Source organism: Haliotis rubra, unplaced genomic scaffold (assembly GCF_003918875.1).
Source record: "Haliotis rubra isolate DU_JTF1 unplaced genomic scaffold, ASM391887v1 Scf256, whole genome shotgun sequence".
Taxonomy (NCBI): Eukaryota; Metazoa; Mollusca; class Gastropoda; order Lepetellida; family Haliotidae; genus Haliotis; species Haliotis rubra.
The window spans coordinates 495990-510269 of record NW_025766625.1 but is presented as its reverse complement, the minus strand read 5'-3'; the positions used below and the strand labels follow the sequence as shown (position 1 = coordinate 510269).

At 41.5% G+C, this 14280-nt stretch overlaps 2 protein-coding genes across 2 annotated transcripts in view; both read left to right on the top strand.

Moving 5' to 3' along the window:
- LOC124279747 overlaps positions 1–14280 on the top strand; it is a 189625-nt gene that overhangs the window by 38681 nt on the left and 136664 nt on the right. The gene's annotated exons all lie outside the window — the stretch shown is intronic.
- LOC124279778 (ovarian abundant message protein-like) lies at positions 5580–6805 on the top strand. Its single transcript, XM_046715658.1, has 2 exons — positions 5580–5953; positions 6058–6805. Exons 1-2 carry the CDS (start codon positions 5580–5582, stop codon positions 6803–6805), a joined length of 1122 nt encoding a protein of 373 aa, XP_046571614.1.

Here is a 14280-nt window from a genome sequence, read left to right as displayed (position 1 = left end):
ACAGAAACCCAAGGGTGACAAGCATAGGGAGTTGGGGAACAGAAACCCAAGGGTGACAAGCATAGGGAGTTGGGGAACAGAAACCCAAGGGTGACAAGCATAGGAGTTGAGGAACAGAAACCCATGGGTGACAAGCATAGGGAGGTGAACAGAAACCTTAGGGTTAAAGGATGCTGCCAATAAATGGAAACCAAAGGGACTCAAGCATAGGTTGCTGGGGAATGGAAAACCAAAGGGGACAAGTGTTTTAGGAGCCAACAAACTAAGGAAATGTCCACATACCCCTTGAGTCCTTGCTTGTATGTGGACATTTCCTAGTGTAGCAAAGCATGAGAACTGAGGGTCCCCGTTCCTTGAGTTAAAGAGCAAGGAACCATGTAGAAAGACAATGTGTAGATATTGTCCCTGAAAGGGGTGACTGGAGAGTTGCAGTGTGTCTATCACCTGAACACAGACAGCAGGTAATGAATGCTGCAGGTGTAGGCTAGCCATGACATACTGCCTGACATCTCCCATGATTCACCTGGTCCCCTACATGCAGGCTCAGACAGCAAGGGTAATGACAAGGCATCCTTGTCACCTGGGAATAATCAGGTAATTCATTTTCTCCTTGGCGGGAGTGCTGAACCTCACTGTGAGAAATTGCTGTAGCAGTTGTGTTCCTGCTCTTAGTCTTGCAGAACTTTTTTCAGTTTATTTGCCCTAATAGCCCTGCATACCCTGGGGTACACAGTGCCCTATTGCACTCACACTTGCCCCTCCCATCTCTCCATCCCCACATACCCTGGGATACTGGGTGTACTCACCTCTACAGGGTGTACTCACCTCAACCCTGCCTATCTCCCTACCCAACATACCTTGGGATACAGGTTGTACTCACCTGCCCCTCCCATTTCTCCACCCTCACATACCCTGGGATACTCAGGTAATTCACCTGCCCCTCCCATCTCTCCACCCCAACATACCCTGGGATACAGGGTGTACTCACCTCAACCCTGCCTATCTCCCTACCCAACATACCTTGGGATACAGGGTGTACTCACCTCAACCCTGCCTATCTCCCTACCCAACATACCTTGGGATACAGGGTGTACTCACCTCAACCCTGCCTATCTCCCTACCCAACATACCTTGGGATACAGGTCCCAACATACCTTGGGATACAGGGTGTACTACCCTCAACCCTGCCTATCTCCCTACCCAACATACCTTGGGATACAGGGTGTACTCACCTCAACCCTGCCTATCTCCCTACCCAACATACCTTGGGATACAGGTTGTACTCACCTCAACCCTGCCTATCTCCCTACCCAACATACCTTGGGATACAGGTTGTACTCACCTCAACCCTGCCTATCTCCCTACCCAACATACCTTGGGATACAGGTTGTACCCACCTCAACCCTGTCTATCTCCCTACCCAACATACCTTGGGATACAGGTTGTACTCACTCAACCCTGCCTATCTCCACCTACCCAACATACCTTGGGATACAGGGTGTACTCACCTGCCTTTATCTCCCTCCACCCAACATACCTTTGGGATACAGGTGTACTCACCCTCAACCCTGCCTATCTCCCTACCCAACATACCTTGGGATACAGGTTGTACTCACCTGCCCCACCTATTTCTCCACCCTCACATACCCTGGGATACTCAGCTAATTCACCTGCCCCTCCCATCTCTCCACCCCAACATACCCTAGGATACAGGGTGTACTGACCTCAATCCCTCCAATCTCTATACCCAACATACCTTGGGATACAGGGTGTACTCACCTGCCCCTCCATTTCTCCATCCTCACATACCCTGGGATACTCAGCTAATTCACTCAACCCCTCCCATCTCTCCAACCGATAATGATGGTGAGCTTCCTCGGTCAGTTAGTTTGGTCCAGATACCATCAACTAGTTTCATGTCAAGCAAGGTTCATATTCTTGTTCACCTTTAGAATCGTGACAGTCACCTACAGTTGTGTTGTCAGATGTAACAGGGTCAGAGATGGTTCACCTTAATGTATATGTAGATACACGGTTTGGTCAGACTTCAACACAGTGTTGGTTTGTGGAATCCATTGATCAAGCTGACCTGTCTGGTCAGCAGAAGTCATTGTCCATCTTGTTCATGTGTGAGACAAGTGTTAGGTATCTCCTTACTTGCTAATCCTGGCCAGTGTCCAGTCAGATCTGATCTGTGTCAGTGTTGATCTTCTCCACTACACCCCATGTAGGGCCGGGCTTTGTCAGCACCCAGATCTTCCACCTTGGACAATAGCCTGACTTGGCACAGAGTCACCGGACATGTCCACTCTGATGGACACACAAATCTGTCACTGATTCGCGAGTTAAGAATAAGATTACTGGGTGTTAGGACAGTCCTCAATAGTATCTCTTGATGAGCAGACCCCCAACTGGTTGGATCTTCTCAACAAGGATATGGGAGGGTATGACACCTCGAACTTGATTGTCGTCACTGTCGTGTATGTTATTTAACTGTAGGTGTCACAAACACCATGTACTGACTCAGAACAGAACAGAATTTCGGTAGCTAGACTGGCCAGGTGATGGGGATTAGTTGGACACAATGGCTATTGTGTTTGATCACTCGTTATTGTCTGTGTGAATGACTGACTGACTGAGTTTTGTTTTACGCCGCTTTTAGCAATATTCCAGCAACATCACAGCGGGGGACACCAGAAATGGGCTTCACACATTGTACCCATGTGGGGATTCGAACCCGGTCTTCGGCGTGACGAGCCAACACTTTAACCATTAGGCTACCCCACCGCCCCCTGTGCGAATGAAGTAATAAGACCTAAATGTGTTTCAGCGGATCACGTGAACAGAATGGAAAGTGTCAACTGAAGTTTCCTTGGCAGGGTTTAACATAAAACCAGAAACCAGCAGAATTCAGGATTGTGACATTTCCATGTAGATTTCTTCTTCAGGTAGATAGCAATTCTAATACAGAATAAGAAAATAAGAATAAAGCCATGTTAGTAACATTTGGTAAGAGTTGCCTGCCCATTGAACATGCAGAATCCCAGAAACACTTGACAGCTGTTCCTGTTTGGGTGAGTGAGTGAGATAATGAGCAAGGTTTATGTCTCTTTGAGCAATACTTGAGCAATTATCAGCACATGTGGGCTTCACACATTGTACTCTTGTGGAGAACCAAACCTGCATCTTCATCATGACAAGCAAACGCTTTTTCCACAAGGCTACCCAATCGCATCTGTTTGAAAATGATTTTGTCAAAGAGGAGAAATATATCCATTGACAAGATCACCATGATCTAGTGCCATTTCAGAAAATAATCACAAATTATGTTTGTAGTGAAGCAATTTTGCAGGGAGAAACTCTGAAATTATTTCACAAAGGTTAGAGCCATAAGACATGAGAATCCTACCCATGGCCCTGTGGGTTGAGTGCAGTCTTTATCACCATGTCGGCTAGCACTTGCTCAGGGGTTATCTACAGACATGCTGCCAACTAACTTATCTAATCCCATGGATTTACTATTTAATGCCCTGGATTTACCAAATATCCATGTGTTCAATATTCCTTGCTGTGATATGGGAAGCTATGGCATTGCCTGGCTTGGAGACTCATTTACATTACAAGGTTGCAGGCTCTTGATAGTTTAACTAGACATGGCTATCTCCATGCATTCATGGCTATCAGCATGTCACCAAACTTGACAATAAAGCCAAGGGTTTCATTGTAGCAGTTAGTCTGATTAACACTCAGACTGACCTGGTTTTAAGGGGGGCAAAGCCTGGAGTTGATTATGTGATGATCTGGTAGAGGGGGAGAATGGCAGGATGGTAGGGAGCTGGCACACATATACTTCATTGTGACCAAGTTATGGAGGAGTGAGTGAGTGAGTTCAGTGTTACGCCACACTCAGCAATATTCCAGCTATATGGTGGCGGTCAGTAAATAATCGAGTCTGGACCAGACAATCCAGTGATCAACAGCATGAACATCGATCTACGCAATTGGGAACCAATGACATGTGTCAACCAAGTCAGCGAGCCTGACCACCCGATCCCGTTATTCGCCTGACCACCATAGCATGGGTGTTGAAGGATCTTCAGGTCAGTTATGGAGGAAATGGGTAATAAAAATGAACCTTCTTGTTAGGCAACGAGATGTTGTAAATACACCTATGAGTTCCTTAAATATACATTGAATATTCTGTGTATAATTATAGTAATCATGACAGGCATAATGAACAAAGATAAAAATATTTGTTGCATGGTTACAAATTTCTATTCAGCCAAGAAATAACTCCACAAGGCTTTGATATATGGCTGTAATTTATTTGTTGAGGTAATGTGAATGAGTATGCTTTTAGCAATATTACGCAATATCACGGCAGGGGACACCAGAAATGAGCTTCACACAGGGTACCCTTGTGGGGAATCGAACCAGGGCCTTTGGCGTGATGAGTCAACGCTTTAACCACAAGACTACCCCAATGCCCTTGATGAAGTCAAGTACAGGATAGCAGGTCTACTCTGGATGTTGACATGATGTGATGTCAGACGTTATCGTTATAGGTCCGCAATAACACAGAGCTAGAATTCCAGTCACCTGTACACTGTGCTGCAGCTTCTGCAGGTGCAAGCTCTCATTTGTCTTAAGTGGGGTTTTAGGACTGTGTCATCATTTTAGAGACATATCTTCGGCCTAATTGAATGTGTGAGATGACAGACATGGTTGTAGCTATCCAGGATAGCTGGGAGATCTGAAATTCATGAAAGCAGTGGTATTTAGTGCAAGGTTAGATTATAATGACATTGCTGTATTACAGACAAACCCTTTTATGTTTTATAGATTAAAATATATAATGCAGCAGGGAGGGTTCAGGTGATCCTGGCACAGTCAGGCTGGTTAAGCTCAACAGCTCTGGTCCTTGGCCCCCTTTACATGCAGCCCAGACAGCAAATGGGACTTCTCCCAGGAAATGGTGCAAGTCTTCCTTCTTTGACAGACCTCCCATCCTTGATAATGACAAACCTCCCATCTTGTGAAGTCTTCAATCTTTGACAAACCTCCCACCCTTGACAGCTCTTCCTTCTTTGGTGACCCTCCATCTTTGACAAGTCTCCCATCTTTGACAGCCTTTCCATCCTTGACAAGTCTCCCATCTTTGACAGCTCTACCTTCTTTGACAAACCTCCCATCCTTGACAAGTCTACCATCTTTGACAAACCTCCCATCCTTGACAAGTCTACCATCTTTGACAAACCTCCCATCAGTGACAGGTCTTCTGCCTTTGATGAACCTCCCATCAGTGACAGGTCTTCTGTCTTTGATGAACCTCTCATCAGTGACAGGTCTTCTGTCTTTGATGAACCTCTCATCAGTGACAGGTCTTCTGTCTTTGATGAACCTCCCATCAGTGACAGGTCTTCTGTCTTTGATGAACCTCCCATCAGTGACAGGTCTTCTGTCTTTGATGAACCTCCCATCAGTGACAGGTCTTCTGTCTTTGATGAACCTCCCATCAGTGACAGGTCTTCTGTCTTTGATGAACCTCCCATCCATCAGTGACAGGTCTTCTGCCTTTGATGAACCTCTCATCAGTGACAGGTCTTCTCTCTTTCAGTGATGAACCTCCCATCAGTGAACTTCTGTCTTCTCTCCCATCAGTGACAGGTCTTCTGTCTTTGATGTGTTTGATGAACCTCCCATCAGTGACAGGTCTTCTGTCTTTGATGAACCTCCCATCAGTGACAGGTCTTCTGTCTTTGATGAACCTCCCATCAGTGACAGGTCTTCTGTGTTTGATGAACCTCCCATCAGTGACAGGTCTTCTGTGTTTGATGAACCTCCCATCAGTGACAGGTCTTCTGTCTTCTGTCTTTGATGAACCTCCCATCAGTGATGAACCTCCCATCAGTGACAGGTCTTCTGTGTTTGATGAACCTCCCATCAGTGACAGGTCTTCTGTCTTTGATGAACCTCCCATCAGTGACAGGTCTTCTGTCTTTTTGATGAACCTCCCATCAGTGACAGGTCTTCTGTCTTTGATGAACCTCCCATCAGTGACAGGTCTTCTGTCTTTGATGAACCTCCCATCAGTGACAGGTCTTCTGTCTTTGATGAACCTCCCATCAGTAACAGGTCTTCTGTGTTTGATGAACCTCCCATCAGTGACAAGTCTTCTGTCTTTGATGAACCTCTCATCAGTGAGAGGTCTTCTCTCTTTGATGAACCTCCCATCAGTGACAGGTCTTCTGTCTTTGATGAACCTCCCATCAGTGACAGGTCTTCTGTCTTTGATGAACCTCCCATCAGTGACAGGTCTTCTGTGTTTGATGAACCTCCCATCAGTGACAGGTCTTCTGTCTTTGATGAACCTCTCATCAGTGACAGGTCTTCTGTGTTTGATGAACCTCCCATCAGTGACAGGTCTTCTGTCTTTGATGAACCTCCCATCAGTGACAGGTCTTCTGTCTTTGATGAACCTCCCATCAGTGACAGGTCTTCTGTCTTTGATGAACCTCCCATCAGTGACAGGTCTTCTGTGTTTGATGAACCTCCCATCAGTGACAAGTCTTCTGTCTTTGATGAACCTCTCATCAGTGAGAGGCCTTCTCTGACAGGTTTGATGAACCTCCCATCAGTGACAGGTCTTCTGTCTTTGATGAACCTCCCATCAGTGACAGGTCTTCTGTCTTTGATGAACCTCCCATCAGTGACAGGTCTTCTGTGTTTGATGAACCTCCCATCAGTGACAGGTCTTCTGTCTTTGATGAACCTCCCATCAGTGACAGGTCTTCTGTCTTTCTGATGAACCTCCCATCAGTGACAGGTCTTCTGTCTTTGATGAACCTCCCATCAGTGACAGGTCTTCTGTCTTTGATGAACCTCCCATCAGTGACAGGTCTTCTGTCTTTGATGAACCTCCCATCAGTGACAGGTCTTCTGTCTTTGATGAACCTCCCATCAGTGACAGGTCTTCTGTGTTTGATGAACCTCCCATCAGTGACAGGTCTTCTGTCTTTGATGAACCTCCCATCAGTGACAGGTCTTCTGTCTTTGATGAACCTCCCATCAGTGACAGGTCTTCTGTCTTTGATGAACCTCCCATCAGTGACAGGTCTTCTGTCTTTGATGAACCTCCCATCAGTGACAGGTCTTCTCGTCTTTGATGAACCTCCCATCAGTGACAATCCTTTTGTATTTGATGGAACCTCCATATCTGACATTCATTTCATGTTTGATGGGACGTTCAATGTTTGATAAATAATTCAGACCAACTTTCTCATTGAAATACCAAGCATAACTGCGATGCTCAGAAACACAATAATTAGAGGCTGTTTCAGTCTCTTTCTAGAAAACTTGTTTTTTGTATGTTTCTGTATCCACCAACATGACATCGGTATTGTGGACTTATCAGCGGGATCCCTACTGATAAGGATGATTCATGGGCCCAGTAATGTTGATCACATGTAAGGGTTTTACACCTGTAATCTAATAGCTTCATAAGTGTCGGTACCTGGTTGTACAATAATTTTTTTACATACTTTTATTAAATTTCCATAGCTCTTGGAAGATTTTCTTCTTTGAATTTCCTTCTAGCATTGGCTGATTTTTTCAATAGAATGAAGAATCTTAATATTACAAAAACTATTTAAAACTGTATTTATTCACTATAGATCATCATGTCCAAATGTTCTGATTTTCCAGGGTTGTGTACATGGAGGCAAGTGGCCAGGGGTGAGATGGAGGGAAGTTTTATGAAAAAAGGGATTCATAAAACCACAAATACCCCCGAGTGATGCTATAACAATGAATACATTTTGTCGAGATGTTTAATGAATAAAAATTAAAACAAATTGAAAATTGATAGAAAACAGCTGTTCAATTGAGCTTTGTTACCTTGTGATGTGTCACATGACTTTCGTAGACTCATAAACAACCTTCGGCTTTTTGCTTCATAGCAGGTGCAAGAGATTTATTATGTTCCACAAAAGTCCATGTGCAGCCTGTTTTCTACATGTCAGACATGAAGGATTTATGCTCTCCGGCTCAGAAGTGTATTCCCTCCCAGGCATGGTCTCTAACATGTTATGAAGATCCTTAAACCAATGAGATCTCGACATTCTGACATGGAGGGAGATAATATGTTTTATCTAATGAGGCACTGATGGTAAAATGTCTGAGGTGCTATAGATATACCATCATCTAAATCTATGAATGGGTGAATTCAAGGGATAATAGTATTGCCAGTGGTTATCATTAGTGTTGGGAATTGGTTAAAATCTCATAATTGATGATTGATTCATTACAACCGATCAGTCATCGAAAGTAATTGGTTAGTATCATTTATAAAAAAAATTAATGCACAAAACATCAAGAAAAAAACATGTAGTTCTTTGGGGTTTTTTTCAAATTGCACATCTTTTAAGGATGACAAATATGTTAGGAGGATAAAATCCTTGGGGTCTTTAAGATAAATTCAATAATGACAAGGAACAAGCTTGTAGTGCTCATGAAATGTAACAGACAAAACCAACCTTTTGCAAAATATTGTTAATGAAAAAAGTGTTCCAGAATTGTTTGTGTTCGATTATGAGAAAACATGATTGATTGATTGGTCATTTAGTCACTGCGACCAATCTTCGATTTTTTCAATTAATCGGACCACCACTAGTTATCATGCCCAAAATGGATAACTATATGCTCATACTATCAACCACTGGTTTGTCAGGTTTGATTGCTTACCAGACTGTGGTATAAAGGGTGCGGTGGGGTAGCCTAGTAGTTAAAGCGTTCGCTCGTCACGCTGAAGAACTGGGTTCGATTCCCCTCATAGGTACAATGTGTGAATCCCATTTCTGGTGTCCCCCGCCGTGATATTGCTGGAATATTGCTAAAAGCGGCTTAAAACTAAACTCAGTCACTCACTCACTCACTGTGTTATAAATTAAAATTTTTTTTACAACAAGGGCATACAGCACATAAATATTAACAGAACAGCATATATATCACAGCTACAAAATATATCTTTGATTTAATTTAGATGTGATATCCATATGACAGCACAAAATAAACTACTGTCTGCCTTAAATTTCTTGAACAATATTAAATTCAGTCAAACATTGGATATTAACATGTTAAAACCAAATATATCCTACTCATGGACAATGTACTCATATATTAATACTCAATTTAGTTCAAATGGGATGTTCATAATTCAGTACCAAATATAAACCATGCATGTTTGATATAAACAGTTAAGTTGAAATGGGATATTCACATCTTAATAGTGAATTATTTTTCATGTGTGTTTTTGTATTATTTACGGTATGTCACATTCTACACACATTATCATAATATAGACATATATCCTCTATGACAGCCGGCCAACACTGCTCTCTCCAAAGTCATTACATATCAGTGAAGTTCAATTTGACATTCTATACCAGAAAATAAAGTAGTTGTTTGTCTATGCTAAAGCCATGAGGAATGTCAATATATCCCCGCTGACGATACATTTATTATGTGCAATGTGGAGACCTTTGATACGAGGCGTATACCGCGCCAGCAAAGTAATGAAATAATAAAACGTTTGTATTGGACCAGGCAACAAGGAAATATGTCATTAATACATGCCATGTACTGGCTTGCTTCCAAACTCTGCCATGAATCATGTTCCTTCTGTATCCGTTGTCGTGTTAAGATTATAGAGTGTTTGACTCATAAACACTGTGTTTAACCTTTCTTTATTATTTCGAGAAACTTGTAACATATTTGGTAAGCCTAAAGGCAGGTGTAATAGATACAGTTGCGGGCTTGTTGTACTGCAAATAATGTGTGTGTTTTCAGCTTAACGCCACTTAAGGAATTATGCAGTTCAGACATGAAGCTTCTTAAGTTTGACGCTGTCTCCTGTTTTTGTGAAAAGACAATATCTGATTCATACAGCTGGTATTTGATTGATGGGTTGGAGATGGTAGATTGGTTTATGCTGACAAGTTTGGAATTATTTCTGCTCCTAAACAAGTAAATCTGTAGGAGTTTCACTATGCCCCAGCATAGTGTTGTCTCAAGATGGCTTTGTACTTGAGATTTATTTCACCTGTCTAGTCGTTTAAAAAATGTTTTGTTTACGCAGATTTAAGACTTGTTGAAGTTCTTTATGGTATTTCTTATTTTATTTCAATACCCAATGTAATAATTTTTCATTCTTTTATATTTGTTGTTACATTCCTTGCATTTTTAGAGTGATATGTGAAAACAAAGAAAAAAGAATCGATAAAATTTCAAACTCACATCATGTTTAGGCTGATGCGTCATAATAAGGAGATTGTAAATTGTAAAAACTCTCATAAACACTTGTGGCGGTGGGGTAGCCTAGTGGTTAAAGCATTCAGCCATCATTCCATGACCCAGGGTCAATTCTCCACTTGGATATAATGTGTGAAGTCCATTTCTGATGTCACCCGCCATGATGATATTGCTGGAAGACAGCTACAACCAGCACAAAACCTTACTCACTCACTCACTCACTCACTCACTCATAAACCCTTACAACTTATCTAAAGATATGAAACTTACATGGATAACAGCTTTGCTATTCTCCTATTTAAGTATACGTCTTGCCCCTTTGTCAGGTGAATATATAGAACCTATCTGTGAAAGATTAAAAATTATGATAACTTACAATAACCTCGTCAACACATGAGTGAGAGCACTTCTCACAGATAACACTAAGTAACCCTTGACCTCCTGTGGCCTTCAGGTTGAACTTTGACATTACAGGTAGATGATTAGGTTGACATACAGGTAGGAAAGGAGGTGCACTTGGTAATTCTGAGAGGCTCTCACATTGTTAAGACTTTAAAGGTGTGAGGGATATTTTCTTCCGTGTCAGTGTTTTATATGATCTTTCTGTATCTGTGTATTACACCACACTCTTATCTGTTTTCATTTAATTTTTTAACTGCTTTGAACAGAATTTCAGTTCTATCACTGAATGTAAGTTTGATGTTGGGGGAAAGTTCAAGGTGATTACCATCTTGATAAAACCCTCAAGTACAGGTCCATTACCATCTTGATAAAACCCTCAAGTACAGGTCCATTACCATCTTGATAAAACCCTCAAGTGCAGGTCCATTACCATCTTGATAAAACCCTCAAGTGCAGGTCCATTACCATCTTGATAAAACCCTCAAGTACAGGTCCATTACCATCTTGATAAAACCCTCAAGTACAGGTCCATTACCATCTTGATAAAGCAGGGTCCATTACCATCTTGATAAAACCCTCAAGTACAGGTCCATTACCATCTTGATAAAACCCTCAAGTGCAGGTCCATTACCATCTTGATAAAACCCTCAAGTACAGGTCCATTACCATCTTGATAAAACCCTCAAGTACAGGTCCATTACCATCTTGATAAAACCATCAAGTCAAGTACAGGTCCATTACCATCTTGATAAAACCCTCAAGTGCAGGTCCATTACCATCTTGATAAAACCCTCAAGTACAGGTCCATTACCATCTTGATAAAACCCTCAAGTACAGGTCCATTACCATCTTGATAAAACCCTCAAGTACAGGTCCATTACCATCTTGATAAAACCCTCAACTGATCATATATTTATCGGGCAGAATTAAAATTATAAACCATTTTTCGTCAAACAACAATTCTTGTTTATGCTTCGCAGCTGGTTACAGGTCAAAGAGCATGCAGGTCTTATCGCCTCTATGTAAGTGACACGCGCCACTCACTAATTAACAAGAAACTGATTGACACTTCCTGTTTCTGAATAATCTCGAGTCAATACCCGCTGAATCAACAAAATGTAAACACTTGCTTGTTTATACAGTCAAACTGCCCACTATATGTATTAATTACTCTTGGTAAGTGTTAAGTACACCACTCACTGATTAACAAGATACTGATTAACACTTCCCGCTTCTGAATAATCTCGAGTCAGAGCGAATTGTGTTGTTACATCATTTGGACCTAATTGCATCAAAGGGTTACGTCGTCTTTCATGTGCCGGTTTTTACAGATTCGTTTTCATAACAACTTGTTCGTTGGGACTGAAAAACAATGCCGATATCCTGAATAGACAGATGCCGATGTTTACAGAAGTTTCTAAATGATAATAACGTGCATTTCTGCCGGGACTGAAACTTTGTGCCGATGTAGACAGAGTGTCGGTGTTAAGAGAGGCCGGTATTGACAGAGTCCACTGTAGTTTCAACGCAAGATTAATTGGTGACAATACACGTCCAGCCCAATCCTCGCCACGCGCCGATTACAGTATAAACCCATATTCGGGCGGCTCATTTCATGCCGAGATCCGGAATTGACAGCTGCCAGATTGCAGAGCTTTCAAATGATGATACATGCACTAGTCACGGACGGGACTGAGATTTTATGCCAGTGTAGACAACCTTCTGGATTGGACAACTGCCGGTTTTGACAGCTTCCACTGTACAGTCACTGCTAAACTAGGGTTAGAACAGCATTCAATGTATGATGATGTTTTAGTTTGGACTGGAAGGAAAGTCCTCAGTGATGCAGATCCTAGACCTTTACCACTTTACTGAAACTCACAAGTGAAGGTATGGCACATACAAACCAAGCATCAGTATGAACTGGGGCAAGAACCCATGACCACGGCTTTGTGGCATACCAAAGGGATGCAACTCTGCACGGCAAATGGTAGCATCTTAGCCGACTGGGCCACCTGTAACTAGAGTGTAAGTGTACATAGAACAGTTGTGGGCACAGGGTTCATGTAGTGGACAGGTCAAGATTGTGTACAGCTAACCGATTCTCATGTGACCAGGCAGATATGTTGGTCTACACCTGCTGAACCTCTGGACCTTATTGGTAAATCACACATGACAATCATAGGAAATAAATGTGCAGATGGCTTTCAGAGACCTTGTACCCCATCACCATATATACCAACACACTTCTCCCCGTACACCAACACAATACTCAAGGCTGTAGATATATAGTCATTGGGGGAATAGCATCATTTTCAAACTTTGATTTTCATGTATAAATACACAGAATATTTTTACATGTATTTCTATGTTTATATATGTAAAAGGAAATAAACCTAGTGATTCCTTTTTCTTTTGTGTAATTAGAACAGAACTAAACTTATTTAATAAGACATATATATTTTTGAGATGGCCCACATGTGACCACAATAAACAAATATTATCCTTGGGATATATGTCCACATGTACTTCGAGTCAGTCCACACTCACAGCTGACCTTTCTAGGGCAGTAACTAGCCATAATGTCTTCTCTCTTCATGGTGGGCTGGGTCAGCAGGTGCAAACTGGTTAACCTGTGATTTTTTATCTACCTGGTCTACCACAGGTTGCTGTAAAACATACATCACCCCTGACAGAAATGGTGCTGGGATGTTATTGGATTTATACACTACATGTAGCGGCCATTGTCACTGTGAAACTTTAGACAGTAAGTCAACAAGGAGCAGGTGTCACTTTCATACTATTTAGTGTACTAATCAACATTGTACTCCCAAAAACCCCAGTAAAACCAAAAACATCCCCGATAATTCTTTTTTATGGGGTTTTCTGCTCCTTCTCATCATTTAGCCACTTCAGAGCCTCAATATAAAAAAAAGATGTGCAGATGTGTTTTCAGAGACCTACACAATACTCAAGACACTGTTCAGACATAAACCAGTAATTGTTAGTAGTAAATACCTATTTTCTGAAGTTTAAAAACATATAATATTGATCATCACATCCAGAATGAACCAACCCGCACAATGCCTTGTCAGTTTAAATTTTGAATATTTATTTTCTGAAGTTTAAATAAATATGGTATTGATCATCACATCCAAAATGAACCAACCCACACAATGCCTTGTCTAATAACATTTTGAATATTTATTTGTATTTTAACCTGCCAAGTATATTTGATTAAAAGATATCCCAAATATAGAAATGTGGGCATATAAAGAAACTCCATACAAATTCAGGAGATTTTGATGTCCCATGAAAGTATTTTAATGTTTTCTTTTTCCTTTTTTTTCGTTCTGCAGGTGTATTTTAATAAATACACAATTGATGATTAAATGTATGTCTTTTTGATGAACAAAACTGGTTTAGATGGTCAATAAACATTAAACTACATCGCCTTTTATGGTTTTGTTGTGGAAGTGAAGTTGAGTCTGTGTAAGAAATGGTACATCTCTATTTGATATTTTTGTATGAATGAAAGCAATTTTTCTTCAGGCTGTTTCTTATTGCTGC